The sequence below is a fragment of the Lucilia cuprina genome, chromosome 4 (assembly GCF_022045245.1).
Source record: "Lucilia cuprina isolate Lc7/37 chromosome 4, ASM2204524v1, whole genome shotgun sequence".
NCBI classification, from domain to species: Eukaryota; Metazoa; Arthropoda; class Insecta; order Diptera; family Calliphoridae; genus Lucilia; species Lucilia cuprina.
Genome location: NC_060952.1, coordinates 61,204,365 through 61,223,900, shown reverse-complemented (window position 1 = coordinate 61,223,900; position 19,536 = coordinate 61,204,365). Strand labels below are relative to the sequence as shown.

The window sequence follows — 19,536 nt, the reverse complement described above, 5'->3', positions numbered from 1 at the left end:
TCACCATATTTTACGAAACACAAAAATTATATACGAGTGTTTTTTTGCTTAAAATTGTGTTAAGGGGTTACTATCGACCAAAATTGTATATTTTTGGCCAATTTGTTCCACAATTTTGGAGCATTTGTACCATATTTTCATGTAATATCATTAAAATGGCGATTTTTGACCATATTTGCAATTTTTTTCTTTTTTTCAAAAATAAAACCAAACTTTATGAGGATTTAATACACCACTTGAGATATATAAAAGTAATAATTTTTGTTATAAGGATCTATACTTAAAAGTTCCAAGAAATATTTTTGGTGTAGTTCTTTAGTTTCTAATTGAATTGTATGGATCTTAAGTCCCTTTTCGTACCACTAGGGTCGATATTTTTCGACAAAGTTGGCTAGTATACATTCATGTACATATTAGCACTAATATATTTTAAATTTTCAGTACATTATATCGGTATACAATTCCAAAACATGCCTTTACAAAATGTCATCCTATACAGTAGATTTCAGTTTTTACTATTCGAAACTTTCACGCTTATGTTGCCCATTACAATAACACTGTAATTTGATCATAGTAATCAATATTTAAACTGATATCGATATTTTTGAGTTAGACCATAATGATATAGTGGCATGCAGCCTGGACGTCATTGGTATATAAAAACAATGATATTGAATGGTGTTGAATGGCATGCTTTGGAGTTGTACACTTCCACAATACATTAAAAACTTAAAATATATAAAAACTGATATATAAAAGAATATATACAAGAAAACTTTCCCCGAAAATTTTTGACCCTTGTATTATGAAAATGGACTTAAGTTCCAATATATTGAATTAGCGACAGAATAATGATATCAATAATATATCTTGGATATTTTAAATACAGATTGTTGTAACAAAAAATACTATTTTTAGATACTCCAAGGGGTCTATCACATCCCAATATCAAATTTTGGTTTTATTTCTGGAAAAAAGAGAAAATACTACAAATTTTGCCAAAAATCGCCATTTTAATTTTATATTACATAAAAAGGGTACAATTCCCCAAAAATTGTAGACCAAATGGGTCAAAAATATATCATTTCGGTTGATAGTAACCCCTTAAAACAATTTAAAGCATAAAAACCATTTTATTCTAAAATTTGTGTTTCGTATAATATGATCAAATATGAAATACGTATACGTTAGCTCAGATATTAACCCTAGAGGTGAGTCTCTTTTAGATTTTCTATTAGACAATAACCTAGTAGTAGTAAATAGAGGTTCAGAACCTACTTTCATAGTTACAAATAGAAGGGAGGTTCTGGATATTACGATTGTGAATGCAAACCATATTGATCTAATTCAGGATTGGAAGGATTCGAAATAGTAGTTCAAGCAAAGATTATAAAACCATTTCTTAACAGAAGAAAGACAAATTGGGAGGTACACAAACCGACCTTGAATGATATTCTTCCTACTGTTCCAACGATAGAAAGTAGAAGTGACATTGATTTGGCCGTTAACTGGATCTCAAGCTCTATTAGTGTAGCCACAAATAGGGCCTGTAGACTATCAAAAGGTATACTTAAGGGAAAACCCCATTGGTGGGACTCCGAAATTGCGAAAACTCGTAGGTTATGTCGTAAATTATTTAACGAAGCAAAGAGAACTGGTATCTGGTCTCTTTATAAGTCAAAAGTTAATGAATTTAAAAATCAGGTACGAAGTGCAAAGCGTAGTTCCTGGAGAAATTTCTGTAGTTCTATAGAAAATTCATCAGATACGAGTCGTCTTCGTAAGATCCTGTCTAAATCTCCTTCCGTCCCAAGTTATATACAAAAAGCGGACGGAAACTGGACTGCAGATAGTCAAGAGAGACTCCACTTGAATACTCACTTTCCCGGTTGTATCCCTATTGGTGACTCAGCTGCATATAATCAGCATGGTATTGAACTTGTTGATGTTTCAATAGATGATGACATCATCCGCTGGGCAATAAGGAGTTTTGACACCTATAAATCACCTGGCCCTGATGGCATCATTCCAGCGGATCTACAAAATAATTTAGATCGTATCATGCCTTGGCTAAGTAGTATTTACAAGGCCTGCTTACACTGGTCTTACATTCCTGTTCAGTGGACCAAGTGTAACGTGATCTTTATCCCTAAAGGGGGAAAGACATCTCACACCAAGGCAAAAGACTTCAGACCCATTAGTCTGGCGTCACTCTTGCTTAAAACTCTGGAGAGAATAATTGATATCAATATCAGGATATCTATTGACAAATCTCTTCTTTCAAACTCTCAGCATGCCTACATGAAAGGTAAATCTGTTGAGACGGCTTTGGTTAAACTTGACTCAATAGGTTTTAAGACGGTTGCTTACGCTGACGATGTTGCAGTAGCGGTAACTGGAATGCATCTTGAGACTCTGTCTCAAAGATTAGAAGAAGCGCTGAAGATAATAAGCTCATGGAGTGTTACATGCGGTCTCAGCGTAAACCCAGGAAAAACGGAACTAGTATTGTTCACGAACAAATACAAAATTCCTCAATTCCCCCTACCACGTCTCAACGGCGAGGTGCTCACGTTGTCGGATAGCGCTAAATACTTAGGTGTTATTCTCGATAGAAAATTGTCTTGGAGCTTGAATATCATCTCCAGATCTTCTAAAGCCGTCACCGCGTTATACGTTTGTAGAAAGACTATTGGCCTGCATTGGGTATCAACCCTGGAAATGTAAATTGGCTATATGAGGCTGTGACTAAGCCGATAATGATGTATGGTATAATTGGTATAATTGCACTGGACAAAACATTTAACAGAAACATTCTCACAAAAGTTATGAGACAATCTGCTCTTCTTATAACAGGTGTACTTAGGACTACGCCCAGTAAAGCGTTGTTTACCATGCTGAACTGGCTGCCTGTGAACATTCTTGCTAAACAATTGGCAATGAATACTGCAGCCAGATTAAGTATTACAAATAGATGGAACTTTGTTTCCAGAGGTCATGCAAAGATTGTAGATCTTCTACCAAACCTACATCATGCTACTGACTACCAAATTCCGGAACCGTGCATTTCAAGGAACTTCCGGTATAGTTTAATCTGTAATTATAATGAATTGACACCTGATAGCGTTCAAAGCTTAAATGTGTATACAGATGGCTCTAAAACAATTAAAGGTGTTGGCGGGGGTATATTCATTCAAGAATTCGGGACGAAAATCTCTTTCCGACTCAAAGACGAATGTACTATTTTACAGGCTGAAATCTCAGCTATAAAGAAGGCATCTAATTGGCTTAGGTACTATCGGATATTCAACAGGGATATCAGAATCTATACTGACAGTCAAGCCGCCATAAAATCCCTGATAGGTGTGTATTCTACATCAAAACTTGTCCAAGAATGCCGGGCGTCTCTAAATGAATGGCGAGACATTCAAGAATTACCCTCGTATGGGTCAAAGGACACGGGGATATAACTGGCAATACTACTGCTGACATTTTGGCAAAAGCCGGTACGAGTATGTCCATACTGGATATAGTCCAGTTCTGTGGTGTCCCTTTAACGGTCATCAAGAAACAAATACTTGATTATTTCTTTAGATTAGCTCAGGAACGGTAGTCTTAGGAGCACACCTGCTCGATCTCTATGCTACTGTGGCCTCGTACAGATTCTCATAAAACATCCTGCATTATAGGGCTAAACAGAATGTATCTTAGCGCTCTGTTATCGGTTCTTACCGGTCATTCAAAGTTCGGAAATCATGCTAGACGTATTGGTATTCCATATAATGTCTTTTGTAGGAGCTGTCATAATGAGGAGGAGGAATCAATTACCCATCTTCTGTGTAACTGTCCGGCCCTGCAATCGTTCCGGCATCAGGCGCTGGGCTCGTCTCACTTTTCTGATCTATCAGATGTTCAACCTGGGTTGGGTGTATACTAGCATTCTTGAAATTGACAAAGTGGGTGTGTAACTAATTACACACTACGATCTTTTGTTTCTTGAAACATAGTCTTGGCCTTATCTTTATGCGCTAGTATTATTATCTCTATTATTATTATATGTTCTATTCTGTATCTTCACTACAGTCCATATCACTATTTTTCCTTCCAAATATTTTCTCCCTAATCTTCTTCTCTTTCCAGACGTTATAAAGGGACCTTAAAGGACCCAAGTAAAGACTTACTCTTGTCAGTAAGCAGTCTGCATAACCTAACCTAACCTAAAGACGTATACTTTTGTGAGGCAATTTTATGGACTTTTTTGTAAAAAAAGCTAATTTAATTTAAGTAAATGTAAATTTTTCAAGTTTTAAAAAGCGTGATATCAAACCTAAAGACTGTCTAGACAATATAACAAACTAATTTATTTATTTGCACACAAAATATATTATTATATTTGGTTTCTTTTCATGGTTTACCTAAATTCGAATACTTATGAGAGACATTGAATGTATTCGCGTACATAATTTTAATGTTAAACTTATTTGGTTATGTCATATTTATATATAAATTGATTATTCCTTATAAATATTAATTTATTCCATTTACAAAATTATAAAACTCTCGATTAACTCGTTTTGACTCGATTCGCGAGCGAGTTCTATTTTACGCTCTTTAAATTTTCAACTCTTATCGCGAGTTTAAAAAACTAAACTCGCGAGTCGAATAGATTTATTCGCCGGAAAATGAATTATTTAAATCGCTCGAATTAAACTCGCTCGCGAGCGAATTGAATTCGATCGCTATCTGTACCCTGGTTAAACGCACATAACTCATTACTAAATTAAGATATCGATATAAAATTTGGTACAGGCATTGCTCTTATATACAGAAATATTACAATGAAAGTTTTTTTGGGTCGGTCCATAATTGGTCATAGCTCCCATACAAGGTCCCTCCCAAAAATCACTTAAACGCACATAATTCATTAATAAAATAAAATATCCATATAAAATTTGGTTCAAGCATTGTTCTCACATATAGAAATATTACTAAGAAATTTTTTTTCCATTAGTCCATAACTGGTCATACCTCCCATACAAGGTCCCCTCCCGGAAATAACTTAAACGCACTAAACGTACTAAATTAAGATATCCATATTTTTCCGATCGGTCCATAATTGATCATAGCTCCCATATAAGGTCCCTTTTAGAAAAACACACATACAAGGTTCCCTTCCGAAAATCAGAAAAACGCACATAACTCATAACCAGATATTAATATCTACACATTTAGCAAAAATATTGCTCTTATATACATAAATTCACTATAAAATTGTTTTACGACCGGTCCATATTTGGTCATAGCTCTCATACTAGGTACAGAAAATCACTTAGATTCCCAATATTTTTTACCAAGTAATGATATAGATACAGAATTCTGAAATTTTGTCTTTATATACATAATTGGACATAGCTCCCATACAAAGTCCTTTTACGAAAATTTCTTAAACGTACATTACTTATTACCAAATAAAGCTATTGATACATAATTTGGCAAAAATATTAGTTTTGTATACAAAAATTATATTTCTCCTATTCTATGTCCAGCCCCTAAAAGCGCTTTAACCGTATTTAAAGAGCGTTATCAATTTGTGTTGAACAAAATTATATATGTATTTGTATTTTGAAAATCTCTAAATCTTACACACATGCAAATTACTTAATTTATAATGTTCAATAAATCTTTGAATTGTAATAGATTTAATTTGATGCGATTTTTTCTATTAAAGACATGAAAAAACTTATTTCTACAAATATTTGATCAAATAGAACCCAACAGAAAATTTATAGCTTACTACATTGTTATTGTGTTACTTATTTTGTATTCGAAAGTGCTTACAAACTTACACACACTCTGGCTTACTTTACACAGGGTATGGCCGCTTGAAAATGACACACTAACTGATATACTTGGTTTGCGATATTGTGTGTAGATTATACTTTTTTATAATATACTTGTGTGTTGAAAAGTAGCTATTCCTACATTCTCACCGATATACCTAGTAAGTAAAATTGTTTCTACAGCACCTTCCTAGCTCGAACACAAGTGTATCAAAAAGTATCTACAACAACTTTCTAGTTAAAATACATGTGTATTAAGAAGTATCTAAATATGTATGTTTTTTTAATGCTACCCAAATACATGTATCTACAAATTCATTCATACGTAAAATGCCATTCCAATCATCACTAGATCATGATCCTTATTTTAAACAACAAATTTTGCTTAAATTCATCTAAACATTGCAAAAACTGTTGATCCAAATAATATTTTTCAATAAATGAAAAAATTTTTGTTGATTAAATTACAGCACACTTGATTTTTATATATTATAATTTTCTGTTCTCATATACAATGTTAATCACTCGTATATTAAAATGTAATGCAGAAAAAAAAAATTTATTAAAAATTTAAACTTCATATCCAGATTTTATATACAAGTAAATCAAATTATAAGTAACACAAAGTGAAGCACACAACATTGGTTACAATTCCGAGTACTCTGAAAATTTTCTGTGGGGATAAGTTATTTAAGATTCGGCACAGCCGAATATAGCACTCTAACTTGTTTTCTGGATATTTTTGTTATTTGAATTCTCATTTACGGGGCAGTTACACCTACAAGTTTTGCTTTCAAGTTTTTCACACAAACTGATTGTCAAAATCCATTTGAAATTGCTTCTGTGACGTAGGCTGCAGGCAATTTTATGTTTCAAGATGCCATTTATATTTATTAATTTTATTCACAATATTGTTAATTTTGATTTGTATTTTTTTTAATAAAATACAAATAAATACAAAAAATTATTATTTTTTTTAAAGAACAAAAAAGAAATTATCAAAAATTAATTTATTGATTGTAAAATTGAAACAGTAGATGAAAAGAAAAATTGAAAAGCAAGTTTGCTTCAATTTTAAAAAGCGTTAGTGTATTAATAAAAGAAATTAAACTTGAAAGGCAAAACTTGATCGTGTAACGTCCAAGTTAAGGTGAAGTAAAATAGGTGCAAAATTTACGTCACAAAAGTAAGTATACAGATCATTTTAATATATATTTGGTTTAATGATATTGACAAAATTAATAAAAGTTTTACCTGCTTAAAAAAATCCACTTTTAGATCCGAAATTTTGAAATTTGGGCCGATTGGCTCCGGAAATATTTAGTAGAACAGTTTTTCTCATTTTTACGAAATATTTTCCCACTTTAGATTTGGACTTGGTCATTGAACCTTCCAAATGATGCAATAGAAGTTGAGTTTTTAACTTTTGAAAATGAGTTGTTATTTTCAAAATAATGCGATATTCTTGGATTTGGAATTTTTGAATACAGTACGTCTTATAATCCAAAATTTAACTCCGATTTCTTAGTACTTACCATATATATTTGAAAATTTTGATAATTCTATATATTTCCTTTAAACAGATTTTTCAAATCTTCTGATATCCAAAGTATACAAAAATGCTACTAACCATAAATTGATATCCCAGAAAATAACCATGTTTTATGGATCGGTCATTTAATTTGTTCTAGCAACAAATTGTGACATATCATTGTTCAAAATTGTTCAATTCGTATTCATACCACTAACTGGTCCTGATTTAATATAAAAATCATATTATTTTGGACAATGACCAATTCGGAACCGATATGTAGTGTAAGTTATTAACATGGTCACCATTTGACGATTATTGGTAGTATTTAGAAGTGTGTAATGAATGATTGGAATCAAAAAACTTGTTTTAATTAATGGAAACTAGTACAAGTATTAATAATTAGTATATTAAATTAATTTTGCATTTTAAGAAATGAATTTTAGGAAATCCCCATTAAATATCGAATATGGACGCTATATCTTGTTAAAAACAATAATGGTCAGAAATGAATTGCAATTATATTCAAACAAGTTAATTTTTAATAATATCATAAAACAAAAAATATATTGAAATAATCTGTATACTTACTTTTGTGGCGTACTTAAATGAGAGTACTCAACAAAAATATCCAGAAAAAAGTAGTTAATAATAATTATCATAACTGTTTTTAATAAATAAATGTGTTTTTGTTTTTTGAAACAATAACATCCTCTTTTAAATAAAACCAATTATCAGTATTTCTGTATACATATTTTTGTGATTAACTTTATATTTAGAAACCCAAATCAAGATTAACTATCCAGATCTAAATACGCCTACTGTGTTTAATTTATAAAATAAAGTATTCAAAATATGAGATAGAAAATCAAGATTTTAGTATGTAATAGTGGTAAACGGCAGAGTTGGGTGTAGTGCTTTAAATAATTAGTGCACTAATGTTTCCACTAAATCCCACTATAGTGACGAAATTTTGATTTTTCACTATTTATTATCACTAAAAAAAATTAGTGGTAGTGAAACATATATGAACTAAAAATAGTGGTAGTGAAAATTTTTCCACTTCCACTAACCGTTAGTGGTAGTATAAATTTTGCACTACAATAAAATAGTGCAAATGTTTAACAGTCACTACATGAATGCCTTAACATGCATTATTTTTTTATTTATTTATAATGGTATTATAAATTGTTTGCTTTACAGTAGTCTTAATTTCTAAAGAGTTTAGGAAAATTTAAAATCCTTTTCTACTTTGTTAATTAGGAAAAATATTTATAACATAAGTGTTTTAATTAATATTGATGGGAAGGAAAAATTAAAAAAAAACCTTTATGAAAAGCTTAGGAATAATTATGTTAGCGGAATAAAATTATGCTGAAACCAGTTCATTAATGTGACAATACCTAGACAATTCGCATTTTCTGTTAAAATTTGTGATTATTTTATTTATCTTCTCAAAAACAAGATCAAAGCCAGATAGGCTGTGTAGTCGTCGGGTGGAATAGTGCCAGGGTAGCTTACAACATTTTAAGTAACTTGTTTTGAGTTACTTGTAGTTTACTAATATGAAAATTAGCAGTAGTCGACCATACAGCGGCGGCGTAGAACATTACAGGATAGAAAATTACTTTTATTATAAGTTTTTTGTTTTCTAAGTTTAATTTTGAGTTCCTATTTATTAGGGGATATAGAATATTTATGATTTTATGTATTTTGTTTATAGTAAATGATATGTGATCATTGAAGGTTAGTTTTTTATCCAGTAGAATTCCTAGATATTTAACATTATCATCCCAGTCAATATTTTTATTTAAGAATCGCAATGGTCTTTGAGGTAGGAAATAAATAGTCTGTCTTTTGTCAGGATTTACAAGGATTTTCCATTTTTTAAAATATGTATTTAAATATGCTAGGGCATTTTCTAAAGTGGATATTATTTCAACTGATAGAATGTCTGCGGTGAATATCGATGTATCATCTGCAAATATGGACGTAATACAGTTTGGTACACTTGGAATATCTGCAGTAAATATGTTGTAAAGAATAGGCGAGAGGCAGGATCCTTGTGGACATCCAGATGAGATGTTAATAAGTTGGGAGGAAGTTGAACCCATAAAAACGGAAAATGACCTATTGGATTAAAAATTTTGAATAATTTTAACAATTTCGATTGGAAATTTATATTGGTTTAATTTGAAAATAAGGCCGTTGTGCCAGACTGAATCAAAAGCCGATTTAATATCCAATAAAACCATTCCAGTAGATTTTCCATTTTTAAAATTGTTTTTAACAAACTTTCTAATTTTCAGTAAAGGTTGTGAAGTGTTGTGTTCATTTCTAAATCCAAATTGTATATAAAAATATATTAAAAAATAAAAAAGGAGATTTTTTATTTTTTAAACGTTTTATAAGATCGACAGTTTTAGATGTGGTAATAAAATAGTCTGTGTTAGGTGCAACAATAGTATTTCTTATAACGTTTACTGTGTTGTTCACGTATGCAATCGTTGTAGCATCGCTAAAATGTGATGACATGTTATGATTTGAACTAAATTGTTGAGCTAGTAAGTCACATTTTTCCTGCTGGGTATAGTAAACTACGCCATTGTGTTTTAGGATAGGAATGTTTTTTGTTTTCTTCTTAAGTATTTTGGAAATTTTCCAGAATGGGCGTGAGGATTTGTCTAGAGTATATAACATATTGTTCCATGATAGATTTCGTAATTTATTTAGTTCTACTCTAATTTTTTTATTTAATTGAGTCATTCGGTTATGGTCGTTGATATCCCTGAAACGTTTCCAATTTCTCCTGTAAATATTACGATGTTGGATCAGAATCCTTATGTTATCTGGTATAGTGGAATCCGTTTTTATTGGTTGTTTTTTGGGGACACAAGCTTCAATAGAGTCATAAATGACTTTATTAAAATTTGTTATCATATTATCAATTTGGTATTCGTGCGATACGTCATTTATATTCACAGTTGTGGGAAGATTTCTGTTTATATAATTCGTGAACGATTTCCAATTTGCTTTGCCAAACTCTGGATAACTTTTTACAATTCTATTTACTAATAGAAATAATTGGAAATAATTGGAAGGTGGTCTGACGATAGGTCATTGAGTGTCCTTACTGCTGAAAAATTTTGTGACATATTTGTTATGAAAAAGTCCGTGGAAGGTTATCTCCTCGGATCGGATGGGATATATGTAGGTTCGTAAGGAAATACAATTTCAAAATGATGAGTGTGGTGATTTTGTTGTAAAAAATACCCCAACAGTTATTTCGCAGACATCCCCAATTTCTGTGCCTACTATTGAAATCACCACCAAGGATGAAGTTATCGTGGGAAGTAAGTTTACGTACATCTGATTTAAATGCTTGTTTGAGAGTTGAGTCATTTCCAGCTGTACCGCCAGGGAAATAGCAAGAGAAGATATTTATGTACTCATTTCCAGCAATGATTTTTATGCCAATATTTTCAATAAAGGGGGTAAAAGTTGATGGTTTATATTTTTTTTAATAATAATTGCTACTCCTCCACCTCTTCTTTCCTCACGATCATACCTGTAACAGTAAAAATCTTTATGTTTAATTGAAAAATTCTTGTTGAGCCATGTTTCGCATAACAAACATATATCGATATTATGTTTTGATAAAAAATTATAAAATTCTTCTTTTTTGTTCCGGATACAACGAGCGTTCCATGATGCTATTTTTAAATTTCCATTCATCGGTACAAAACGAATTTGGAAAATTATTGGTATAGTCTGCATTATTATTAAAAGCTAAACATGTATGTCTTGTTGGTTTATGTCTTTTTGGCTGCGTTCGTTGCCTAAGTTGCAAGTAAGAAATCCTACTAGGACAATCGGGTGACATTGATTTGTGTGGACCGTTGCAATTGGCACATTTCTCTACTGTTACATTGCACGAAGCAGTGTTATGGTTTCCGGCACATTTAGCACAAAACGTTTTCACCTTACACTTGCTTGAACCATGGCCAACCATTTGACAGTTATAGCACTGTGTTACTTATTTTTGTTAGGTTTTTGGTATTCCCACCTTACTTCAATATAGTTTATAGTTGTATACTTTTGCCTTAATTCTATCACCTTATAGTTTTACGTTCAAAGTATACAACATAAATTATTTGTTCATTTGAACTGTCTCTTGCTCTCGTAATTATTTTGACATCAATACATTTGAGGCCCATTGCGATTAGTTTGTTTTTAATAACAATAGGATCACTTTTGTCAAGACCCAATAGAACAGCCTTATATGGCTTTTCATTTTTTGCAACGTATGTAAAATATTCCAGTTTAAAATTTTCTGTTAAAGACTTACATACCGAATTATAATCCTCTATTTTGGTACAAAAGAGTTTCAAGCCAATTGAGATTTTACGTATCGAATAGTCTGTTATTTTTAAAACTCTGCAGATTTCATGCAGCTGTTCTATTTTACATTTTAACACTGTAATAGGAGGTATGTTAACTTTAACAGGTTTATCGATGGCAATCTCGTCATCAGTATCATCATCGAGAGTTTGTAGAGGTGAATAATAATTAATATTCTCAGCTCTCTGAGAACATGAAGGCTTAGGTTTTTTACTCATATTCGTAAGCCTGTTAGAGGCATCAACATCGTCTTCTTTTTCACGCGTACGTTTAATGTTGTTGTTTGATAATGTAGTGATTTTTGTTATTGGTAAGAAAAATTTATGAAAAGAAATAAAAATGTAGCTGTAAACTTCACTCGTAAAAAATACGTCTTTATAAACTGAAAGTCAGTAGAAGAGTGTGACAACATGCATTAAAACCTCAAAAAAGTGTTTATAAAAATATTTCAAACAAATTGAAAATATTGAAAATCAAAATATTTCTATTTTATTATTTTTACTGCACTAAAGAAAAATATATGTACCAATTTAATTTGTTACATTAATATATTAATGAAATTTCCGTATTTTTTGTATTACTATTTCCTTTTGTCTTTTAATTTTGTTACTACTTTAATATTAGTATTAATTAATTAATGTAATAAAGGGTATAAACTAATTCAATGTAATGATATGTTTTTGAGTTCCTTCAACATTAGTGAATAATTATATTTTTCACTATCCTATTAGTGGAGATAAAAATTTCCACTAAGCTGTAAAATTTTTTTTTGTATCACGACCAGTATTGCTTGGTGATGCTGTACTTTTTGAACTCACCACTAAATATCTATTAAGCCGGCTTTACCCGATCACGCATTGAGAGAGAATACAGTTGGAAAATTTAAAATGATTCAAAAAACAAGCCGGTCTCATTAGATCAGGGATGTATTTTTATGTAAACACGTATAAAAAAGTGAAACAGCTGTTTCCATCTGACTTTAATTGTTTTATACTAATCGTGTAAACAGAAAAATATAAATCATACGTCTTTTATTCTCTTTTTTTGTTATACGGATAGAATTTCATTTTACTTTTTTATTAAACTTGTCTTGTCGTACGTAAAGTGTGATCGTCTGAAGGGCCCTTTAGTAAAAAAATTTGCACTATCACTAACATTTAGTGGAAACTGCAAATTTAGTGCACTACCCCCAACTCTGGTAAACGGTTATGTCCCCATACTTAGAGTGGATATAGGATAATACTTAGTGTTAGCTTTATTAAATAAGAATCAATATTATACAATTATAAATAAAATTCACATAGTACTCCTCAAATATATGGGGTTTCCGTATTGTAGTTTTTGTTTATCAATCAAATGACTAAAAAATCCACTGTAGATACTTCTAGAGAAAATCTTACTAATACATGCTTAGAGTTAGGAGTTTTTGAAAGTTGAGTTAGGGTTTTTGGCTCTCTAGTCTTGCTTCTAGGCCATCTTTGTCATCTATGGTATTGGTTTTTGGAGACCCAACTTGTTTTTGATTTGGTTTAAACGAAATATAGAAATATTTTTGAAATTGTTTTGGTATTAATCGAATTTTTATGTAATGAATTTTACATGGGATCAATAAAAATGAAATTAATCCTCGAAATTTGTTTTTGAATACCGAATAAGTTAATTTTGTTTGCTAGTTTAAGTGCCCAATGGAGGTGGTTTTTGAGCAGGAAATGCAAAAGTATAAACAGCTGATGCCAAAAAATAAATAAAATTTTTATTAAAATAAACATTAAAATGTTTGATTTGTCGATTAGTAAAAATTATGAGTTTGAGTTAAAATTTTACTTGTATTTTGTTTTTGTTACAATAAAAAATACATCAAAATTTGGGCTCAAACTACTCGCTCGGTATCTAGAAACATCAAATTTAATATAAGTTTTCATTAATTTTCTTATTACATTTACAATTGTCTTCTTCTTTTTTATAAAACATGCATTGTTTTGATAAAAGTGTCCTTTTGTATGGAAACACTGCAAAGTTTAATACTGTACTCAAAAGATCAAAGAGGATTTTTGTTGTAACAGTTCGACTATGGGCGATAGTCTCTCCTAGGGAAAAACTTTCGTTCCGGAGCAAAGATCCAATTGTCGTGTGAACGAGTAGCAAATGTAGTTTGATTGACCTATTGTGGCTTTTTATATTACTTGTTCGAATAATAAATAAATGAACGCCATGGATAAATCCAAGAAGAATACTAACGTCTTGGTTATTAAGATTATATCTTAGAGATAGCAGAAGAGCTTTATGTGAATGATTAGGGATTAAATTAAAATTAATCCTTGAAAGTTGTTTTTGAGTACTCAATTTGTTATTGCTGGGATTGACAGCCCTTGTTGGAATAATCCGGGTCATTCCGGTACGTTGAACCGGCTGTCGGTGAATGACTCAATTTGTTAATTATGTTTGCTAGTTTAAGGGATCAATGGAGATGGTTTAAACTTGAGCAAGAAATGCAAAAGTGTAAACAGCTGATGAAAAATAATTAATATATTTTTTATAAAAATCGGAGACTGGGCCACATAACCAAAGTGATTTAATTGTGATTTTTTTTAATAAATCACTCAGAATAACAGTTATAAAATGATTTTTACTTAAATGGTTCAGTATAACCTTTACTATATTAGTTTTGTTACTTATGTTTTTGTTTGAGCACTTGGTTTTTGTATTTCTTTTTTCTCTTGCTTATATGAGAGTGTTGGTTTCTGTGATTTCTGAATATAGTTTGTGTGTATGTGTGTCCTAACCGAGTATTTACATTTGCGATTTATTGTTTTGTTTTTAAAAATAAAAATAAAAAATGTTTACAAAATAAAATCAATTGCAGCGACTTATTTTGTTCCTCTTTTCGGTTTCTGTCAACCACTTATTAAAAAAAATGTAACAGTGATAAACTGCAAAAACACAATTAAGAATGGTGATCACAGCAATTAACTTTATAAAATCAAAGTGGACTCGGTTATTTTCAGTCTCTGATAAAAATATACATTAAAATGTTTTATTTATTGACCCAGCAAAAAGTTACATGACAAAGATGCTGTTCAAAGTGATGAGGAAGTGATTCGATTTAGGTGAAACATGCATGATTTTAACATTAGCGTGTCATTGGTGATCATGTGTTTATGCAATTATTTAAAAGAAACGGGTACCCATCCGAATGAATGTTTAAAACCAATTAATTTTCAAGGATTTTGCTGCGATGTTTCATAAGTGAAAAAAATGTAGTTTTATTCTGCATTTTAGATATCAAATTAAATGAATTGTTTTTAAGTTTGTTGTTTTTTGCCAATTTCAAACCGTCCCATATATCCATTTTAAATGACACACGTTCCTTCGCAATAAGTTCCAGCAGTAATGAAATGAAAATAATTTGTTAATTAAAATGTACATTAAAATTATTGGATATTGTCATTAAAAAAGTTGTTGAATTTAATGAAGCTTACAAAACAAAATATGCATAAATTTTGGGTAGTTTAGTAATCTTTCCTTATTATTGGTGCCGTCCACATTAAACTTGTCCAAAACTTCCGGTGAAACCAACTAGCAAAGTCCTTACTTCACTCTCGCTGACCGCAAATTGCTCATATAGATGCGATATAAATATTTAAAAAAAATTGTGAATAACACATTCCTTGCCTGGCGTAACTTGAAGTTTAGAAAAAATCCTGTTTTTTTTTCATTTATTATTTGGCGTTTGAAAGTTCTTTTTGAACTCATGTTACTTATCTTTAATAGTTTTTTTAACAACTGTTTCAACTTTTTAAATATGTAATTGTTTTTAATCCTTTTTTATTTCAAATTAAAAATTTTACACTTAATCTTTTTTTATTTCAAATTTTACTTTTTAGCACTTCAGCCATTAAATTGCGCTTCTTCATTCTTTAACTACAAATATAGTGAATACTTTTACTAAATACTTAGTAGCCGTACTCTTTTAAATCTTCAGAAGTAGTCGTGTTTTATGTACAAACAAAATGATTAAAAATTAAAATAAGTTGCAATTAAATAATTTTTAAACATTCCAACAGTATATTGTTGATTTATACTTCTATTAATAATTAAAAGTATAATAACGCAATTTTTAATTTATAAATGTGGTTACCCGAATACATCAAGTATTTTATAACCATCGATGGATGGTGTTTAACAACAATCAGTGTTATCAACTAACAATACATTAAAAACAAATATTTTTGTAGACAATATATTATAAAAAATAACTTTAATTCTAACTCCTTTAAAAAAGATAATATTTTAGACACAATGTATATAAAAAAATATTTAAATAATTTTAAATAGCATTGAACCAAAGTATTAACTTTTATGCTACATTATATAAACTAAAGTTTTAAATTTATACTGTTTATATTCATTGTTTTCTGTCATACATAATTTTTTTTTGTAAATAATCAAAATTTAAAAACAAATTCTATAAGAAAAGATTGTAAAAATTTTGGTGTTCATATTTACATTAACGTAAATTCAACTTTAATGAAAAATGAAATCATTTTAACTTTAATTGATTGAAATGAACAATTGCAATGAATGTATCAATGTTGTATAGTTGACAGATTTACTTGTTTCTTAAATTACATCATTTATGACAAATAATTTAACATTTTGGAAGGCATTCAGCATAGGTTTAATTGAACCATTATTTTAAAAGTCATGAAAATAACGTTCGCTTTGAACCACTTCCAATTTTTTTTGCTGGAAAGTACTACAAATTAAATAGACTTTAAAATGCATATTTTTTGTTTTAAATTTCAGTTTTTATTAATTTTCATATTACATTTACAATTGTCTTCTTCTTTTTTATAAAACATGCATTGTTTTGATAAGAAACAGTGACGTTTTCTGATGGTTTGTATGGCAATTCTTAATAATCAGATTAGTTAATTTAAAAATAAGTTTGATCTGATGTTTATCCCTTTTTTATGTTTTTAGTACATGTTTTAAGTTTGCAGTGTTGCGATACAAAACAGCACTATGAAAATTAATGAAAAATTTAATTTAAAACAAAAACTATTTATTTTTAAGTCTATAATTTATACCAAGGGTGCCCAAGCCCTATGCACTTGGTACACCTTTGTTTTTGTAAATGCGCGTAGCTATAGACAGTGTGTAAAGTGTATAGAAACACTTACATGAGCTAAGCTTTAGCAATATGTTGTTGTTGTTCTTTACTGTATACAAGCATGAGTAAAACAATTACATTTTCGTATTCTTTGCTGGTAAACATTGACAAGACGTAGATTTTGTTTTTGTTTGTCGTAAAAAATTTGTTTTAGAAAGCACTTGGAAAAAATTTGTGTTAGTTTTAAATTTCAAACTTACATTATTCGCATAAAAATTATTGTACGATCACTCACAATATAATCTTATATAATTGAAAACGCTTCAGTTACTTGTTTTTATCCTTTAAAAATAAATTTGAAAAACAAAAGCGAAAATTATTTTATTTTAACAAAAAATGCAAATCATGTTTTTTTTTGCCGTGTACGTTAATAAAATATTTTTTCTTTTTCTTTGTTGGTTTTTGCAACAAAAAATCTTAAATAGAAATTTGTTTTTCTTTAAATGTATTGGTATTTACTCTTTCATAAGAAACTTTTGGGCACCCCTGCTTTATATAATAAATAAATTAAACATTTTAATGTTTATTTTCATAAAAATTGTATTAATTTTTTACATCATTTGTTTATACTTTCGCATTTCTTGATCAAGTTTAAACCTCCCCCATTAAGCCCTTAAGCAAACAAAATTAACTAATTGAGTATTCAAAAACAACTTTGGAGGATAAATTTAAATTTAATTCCTAATCCTTCACCTAAAGATTTGACCTAAGTGATTTATTCTCGGTTAGATACAAACTTTGTATGGCAACAAGCTGCTCAAATGTAATTCAGTTTGAATTACCTTATTATTTACGAACGAATGACTGTAATCTCGATTTTTTATCGAGTATTTATTAAAATCAGCTGTTTGTTTTCATTGATTGGGTACAAAAGAGATGCAAATAAATAGAAAATATATAATTTCATTTGTTAAAATAATTGTCCAATGAACAATCGGTGTTGTAGGGTTGTATCGTAGAACGTTTGTTTTTGTTTCAAAAAATGTTATTTGCGAAAATTTTATGACTGAACAAATGAAACAAACGTATTTTGTATCATACACAAACACTTATATTTTAAAAGATGACAAAATAATGAATAAAAAAAAACAACATGGCGATGAACTGTCATAACGAATTACGAATGTGTCGTAGAAGCGGGTTAATTAGATATCGTATTTTAGAGGCCAAATTAAGTAATTCAACTGTTCATGAAAACATGTTATTAGTAAGGCAGGAAAGAATACTAATTGGCCGAAAAGCAAAAGAACCATTCCCTCTGATTTGTACTATGAAATAATCACTTGAATTTAAATCATTTAAAATTAAATTGTTGTTAGTTGTTTTTTTCTGAAACTTAAATTTTGTACTGTTTCATTAAAAATTAAAAGTAACTGCAGCGTAAATAGAAAGGAAAATTATTTTTTTTCAATAACATGTGTTTTTTCTTATTTTCTTTAGATCGGATGAAAAACGCTGTGATAATGAAAAGACGATTAAAAAATTTCAGCAGGAGTCTTCCGGATCAAAAAAAAGAACAAATAATACTAAGTCAGTTTTTAAACGGTTATCATCGCCAACCATTCGGTACAATAATGTACAAACAAGACCAAAACTAACATCGCGGGTTATTAGAGAATTGCCATCACGGCAAGAAATTGTTGCTGCACAGTGTGCTGACTCTGAATCTAGAGCAAGAAATCGTCGCATGTTTGGATCTCTTTTGGGTACTTTGCACAAATTTTGCCAAGAGGAGTCTCGCCTGAAACAAAAAGAAGAAAAGAAAGCACAAATTGAGAAAAAATTGGAAGAGCAAGAAATTCTTGAAAAAGAATCTATCAAAAAAGAACGCGAAACATTATTTGTTGACAGAAAACGCAAACAAATGGAAATAAAGCGTTTGGAGTCGAAAATGAATCGTATAAAAGACTATGAAACTTGGGAGAGTTCAATGAAATGTTTAAAATCATTTATAAAAACTAAAACTAAGCCATGTATATATTATCGACCAAAAATATTAACAAAGAGAACGGAAAAATTGCTGAGTGAAAGTTTATACGATATTGATACAATTATTAATAAAAAGAAAGAAGATTTGAAATTAAATTTAATAAAATTGGAAGAAAATTTACAAGTTCCAGAATATGACACTGGCGAAGATGTGAACTTTATATCAGATAAATTAGATGATGGTTTTGAAAATTCCTTTCATGCAGGAAATGCACTAGCATCTTCAATATGCATTATTAAAGACAGAAAATGTAATTAAAAAATTAAATAAATCTTCCATTTTGAAATATAATTGCTAGAAATTACCAACGCTGGGGGCGGTTTTGTGTGTGAGATCAAAATATGGCATGCAAAAATAATATACATACAGTGTCTCTCATAAGTATTCGAATTTAGGTAAACTATGAAAGGAAACCAAATTTAATAATATATTTTGTATGCAAAATTAATAAATTAATTTGTTAAATTGTCTAGACAGTCCTTAGCTTTGATATCACGCTTTTTAAAACTTTAAAAATTCACATTTACTTAAATTAATTTAGCTTTATTTAAAAAAAGTCCATAAAATTACCTCACAAAAGTATACGAATTTTTTCTGTATT

General features: G+C 29.8%; 1 protein-coding gene across 1 annotated transcript in view; it reads left to right on the top strand.

Annotated features, from left to right (window-relative positions):
* Nucleotides 1–19,221, top strand: part of LOC111688923 (pinin) — a 51,507-nt gene extending 32,286 nt beyond the window's left edge. Inside the window, exon 2 of the mRNA XM_046949560.1 lies at nt 18,386–19,221. Within this exon, the coding sequence (XP_046805516.1) occupies nt 18,386–19,193 (808 nt within the window). The 3' untranslated portion in view covers nt 19,194–19,221. The remainder of the gene's footprint in view (nt 1–18,385) is intronic.
* Nucleotides 19,222–19,536: the final 315 nt, after the last annotated feature.